Here is a 4713-nt window from a genome sequence, read left to right as displayed (position 1 = left end):
CGCAGCCGCAGCCGCAGCCGCAGCCGCAGCCGCCAGTCGCCAAGAAGGCTGCCCCCGCAATGTCTCCGGACCTGGCCCCGCGGGATTCCCCCTCGAGCTTCACATCGACCGTCTCGGCGTCGGCTCCCCCGGCCGCGCGGGGTGCTGCCACTTCGGACGCGCGTCCTGGCATCTCGGCCACCACGGCCACAGTGGCGCCGAGCGTTGGCCCCTCGGGCCCTCAGCAGCAGCAGCACCAGGCGCCTGGCTCCAAGCAGCGCACTCGCGGCGGCAGCCGGGCCTCCTCTCCGGCGGACGCGGCAGCCCCCCTCGGCTCTTCGTCCTCCTCCAGTGGGGTGCTCCCCCGGCAGTCGCCGCTCATGCTGCTTGCCGGGAAGCGTGCCCTCGGCGGGGCCACTTCCTCCGCGTCACCAGGCTCGACCTCCGCCGAGGCGGATGCCCCGTCCGCGCGGTCGCACGTGTCGATGGCGGAGCCCTCCTCGGCAGCCAACCTCATCGAGGAGTCCTGGTCCTCGCAGGCCATCAGCATCCAGACCCTGCAGGGGGAAGTCGGCCATGTGGCCGCATCCCGGCCCGTGGCCGATGAGGCCGAGGTCGATTCGGTGGCTGCCTCGGCTGGGCCGATGGCCACTCCGGCCCCGGTGGGCGGTGGCGACGCCGCTCCGGCTTCGGCTTCGGCTTCGGCTTCGGCTTCGGCCCCGGCCCCAGTGACTCCGGCTCGGCCAACGGCCAGTCGTCCAGTTGCCCGGCCCGAGCCCGTCTACGAGGTTACCGACAACCTGGAGGCCACCCCCTCCGGGGTGTATGTTGCCACGCCGACGGTCGAGACCATCACCATGTCCACCATGCGTCAGCTGGACTCCGGTGTGTGGGTCCCGGTCATCGAGGACACCGACGGCAGTGGTGCCCCTCACCCGCAGGATCTCCTGAACTCGACGGCATCGCCCGCGACTTGCTCTTCTTCTTCCTCCTCCTCCTCCTCCTCCTTGTCCCCGTCCGCCTCCTCGGCTGGCCCGTCGGCCGCTACCACCGGCACTTCCGGCTCGGCCGTGGCGGCCAGCGCCCTTTCCCCGGCCGCCGCCATCAGTCCCAGCCGCTCGCTCCTGCAGCCGATCACCGGCCTGGGCCTGCCACGCCCGGCGCGCCAGGCCTCGCCGCCTGCCTCTGCCACTTCCGTCACGCCTGCGACCATGGCTGCCGTCGCAAATGCCGCCACTCCGGCTGCCGATGCCCCGGCGGCCGGTGCTGCTGCTGCGCCGGCTCCTCTGGCCCCGGCCACCCTGACCGACAAGCCCGCCAATCCCTTTGGTCGTGGTGAGAACATCGGCGGCGGCGGCGGCGGCAGCAGCAGCTCGGCCACCTCTTCCGCCTCGGTCTCGAGCCCGGTTCCCAGCTCCGCATCGTCCCTCGGCCGTGAGCTCGGTCGTGGTGGTCCTTTCGTCACCAGTTCCCTCAGCTCGGCCCCCGGCGTCGCAGCCGGCAGCGGCAACCCGGCGATTGGCACGCCCTCCTCGGCAGCCGGTACGGCTGGCCCCGGGCGCACCGCCGGTCGCGACTTTGCCGGCATCTCCCGTTCGGACATCCCAGGCCCCTCGGCCTCGGGAGCCCCGGCGCCAACTCTCTTCGAGCGCGGGTCTCTGGTTCAGCAGCAGCAGCAGCAGCAAGGCCTGCAGCTCCAGCACCCGGGAACTGGCCCCTGTTCTGGGGCTGGGGAGTCCTTCTCGGCGGTGGCCCCGGCCGATCGGCCATGCTCGGCGGCCACCGTGGCTGCCATCGTGGCTCGGGCCTACCCGGCCAGCCCGCCACCTGCGGTGGACTTCCTGCCGGCCGAGCCCCGGTCCGGGGACAGCCCTGCCCTGCGGCAGCCTTTCCGCTTCCCCTGGACCGTGTACTTCCTGCCGAATGTCCAAGAGCAGGCGGGCTTGCAGCAGCAGGTGGCCGCGGCTCAGGCCGCGGCGGCCCTGCAGAGCCCGGGACAGGCGCTGCGCCTGCCGGCTGACGAGTTGTACAACCGGTGCATGGTCCCGCTGGCCGTGATGCAGACCCCGGCCGAGATGTTCACCGTCCTGTCTAATCTCGAGAGCCCGGTATCCCAGGAGTTCCCCTTCCGCTCTCAGATGCTGATGTTCCGCAATGACATCCTCCCGGACTGGAGCCACCCGCAAAACAGCGGGGTATGTCTCTTCTTTCTTGATTTCTCCCCCCCCCTGCCTCTTTCTTTCTCTCTCTCTCTCTCTCTCTCCCCCCTATGCATCGGCTTTTCTGACATCAGCCACTTTGCCCCCTCGCCGCTTCGTCTCCCCCTCTCTCTTTCCTCCCCCCCTCCTGTGTCCCCGCTTTTTTTTGCCTGAAGGGCTGTCACTATTTCGTGTTCATCCCCTTCGCGGCCGACGACCGCTCGCATGAGCGAAGCTTCACATCCCTGCGCGAGGCCTTCCTGGACTTCATGACCCTCGGTGCCGTGTCCGGCACGCTGCTGTCCACTCTGCATGCGCATCGCCCAGCCGATGTGGACCGTGCGAACGCCATGATGTCGGTCCTGAAGCAGATGCGCCAGCCGGTGTCCCCCGCTGACTTGGCCCTGACGCATGAGGTTCTGTCGCCGATTCTCGGCGGTCCTCGTCTCGGCGATGCCCTGCGCCTGTCCACCGCCGCCCTGGCTGCCGAGCACCCGGATCTTGCGATCAATGGTGTGGTCGTTCAGCGCCGGCACAGCGGCTGTCGGATTGGCTTCTGGGCCTCGCGCCATCTGCCCGAGCTGCTTGTCTGGCTTCAGTGCGTGGCCCTTTCCAGCTTTCTCTCTCTCTCTCTCTCTCTCTCTCTCTCTCTCTGTGTTTTCCCTTTCCATCCGCGGTGTCTTGTCCATGCCCGCAGGGGCCTGGCCGCCCATTCATGCTCTTTCATTAACCACCCAATCGGCCCCGGCCCCTCCTCCCCACCGATCAGGAATTACGTCTTCGCACTTGGTCTGCAGCATGGGGTTCACCCCGGAATGTCGAGGGATTTCGCCGCGGAATTCATCCTCCTTAGGTAAGAACGCGCGGTGCCTATTCCTTTCCCAACATTCAACAGTCAGTAGTGTACCATGCCCCTCCCCACAGAGAAGGCGAAGGCGGAGCACCGCGGCAAGGTCTCGGGGGGCCATGCGCGTAAGCTGCAATGCATGCGCCACACACCGCCAGGTTTCCCCTACGGCAGCACAATTAGATGCTGTCTCGTGGCGTGGCCGATCTAGCACCGTGTGCGCGTATGTATGCGTGCGTGTGCGCGTGTTCATATGCTTTGGCCCATGCGCGCGTGCATGCTCTTCCCGTTCTCCCTTCTTCCCGCTCTCCCTCTCTCCCTCTCTCTCTCTCTCTCCCCCTGGATTGTGCGGCGCTCTGTACTTGTTTTTTTTCTCCGGACGCGCGTGCGTGCGTGCGCGCGCGCGTGTGTGTGTGGCCCCGGCGCCGGCTCCAGTCCCAGTCGTGCCCAGGACACCCTCGCGCCCAGCAACGCAACACCCCTTCTCTTCCCCTCGCAGGTCGGCGGCCAGCAGCGCACACGTCCCGGGAGCGGTCTGCCACCCTTCCCCCCGCCTCCCCCTCCCCCCCCAGGCGTGTGTTCTCTGCCGGCTTGGCATGTGTCCCCCGCGGCCCTGCTCCATATCTCCACCACCCTTCACTCCACTTGTGTCCATGTCCCTTGTTATTTGTCCCTCTCTCCCTCTTTCTTCTTCCCCCTCTCATGTCTGGTGTGGATGTGCGCGTCGGACGCGCGCTGGCATATGTTCATGCCGCGCGCGCGCCCCGCCCGTCCCCAACCAATATACCCTTGTCTTTCGATGGGCCGTGCGTGCGCCGTCAGACCGTCGGGGCGCTTCCATTCGGGGGGGGGGGGGGGGAAGGCACCTCGCGCATCGCGGGATATTCCCTCCCCCCAGGCCAGACATTCCCCCCTGCCGCGCCGAGGAGCCGGGAGCCGGTGCTGGGGCAGCCAGCCGGGGACACGCCCCGGCCCTGTCCCCCTTCCCCCCCCGGGCGAGAGGTTTCATGCCGGCGGACAGACCGCTTGCTCGGGGCGTCCGATGGGAGTTCGTCCCCCCCGGGAGTGGCATCATCCGCGAAATGTGCGGGAAGATTCCCACGTCCGGTGTGGGAGTTTGGGTGTCAGCCCCTGGGAGGCGGGGAGGGCGCCGGTCGGAGCGTACCAGGCAGAAGTCTGGCCAGCGGACCGGGGCGGGGGGGGGGGCGGGGGAGGGCTTCGCAGGAGAGGCTCCAGAGAATGCCCCCCTTTCTGCCGGTGCCCAGGTGCTGACGCGTCCCGTCTAGCCACCGGTGGCGCGGGGTGTCCTGACAAATGCATTGCCACTAGCGTCGCCATGTCAATCGGGGTATCATCACAACAGAGCATCTGCAGGAGGGCCTGCGGGGTTGCCAGATCCTTTTCGCGGCGGAGGCCCCCCGTGAGACGGACAGGGATCCGGACGGGACCAGGATGTGCGCGAAAATGCATGTGCCTCGCATGGTGTGTGTGTGTGTGTGTGTGTGTGTGTGGCGCGAGTAAGGCGCGGAAGAGGAAGAAGAGAAACTGGCCCTTCGAGAGTCACCAGCTGCCCCGACAGCCCCCCTCCCCCGCTCTCCCTCCCCCTGATGCAGGTATCTTTCCTCTTTCATACTCTCCCCCAGTGTTCCTTTGACACCTCGACTGGCATGCAGGCGCCAGCGAGACAGC

The 4713-nt window shown here is 67.8% G+C and overlaps 2 protein-coding genes across 2 annotated transcripts in view; both read left to right on the top strand.

The window, feature by feature from the left end:
- The window catches only part of H696_04847 (hypothetical protein), a gene marked incomplete at its 5' end in the record, with an annotated part of 5166 nt that extends 1813 nt beyond the window's left edge, over positions 1-3353 (top strand). Inside the window, 3 exons of the mRNA XM_009498712.1 lie at positions 3-2174; positions 2354-2775; positions 2947-3353. Coding sequence (XP_009496987.1) covers positions 3-2174; positions 2354-2775; positions 2947-3034 — 2682 coding nt within the window. The 3' untranslated portion in view covers positions 3035-3353. The remainder of the gene's footprint in view (positions 1-2; positions 2175-2353; positions 2776-2946) is intronic.
- A 1247-nt stretch (positions 3354-4600) lies between these two features.
- Positions 4601-4713, top strand: part of H696_04846 (phosphoglycerate kinase) — a 3047-nt gene continuing 2934 nt past the window's right edge. The window contains exon 1 of the mRNA XM_009498711.1: positions 4601-4637. Coding sequence (XP_009496986.1) covers positions 4632-4637 — 6 coding nt within the window. The 5' untranslated portion in view covers positions 4601-4631. The remainder of the gene's footprint in view (positions 4638-4713) is intronic.

The sequence above is a fragment of the Fonticula alba genome (assembly GCF_000388065.1).
Source record: "Fonticula alba strain ATCC 38817 unplaced genomic scaffold supercont2.8, whole genome shotgun sequence".
Lineage (NCBI taxonomy): Eukaryota > Rotosphaerida > Fonticulaceae > Fonticula > Fonticula alba.
Note: the sequence above shows the minus strand (reverse complement) of the source record. Positions and strands in the feature narration are given on the sequence as shown.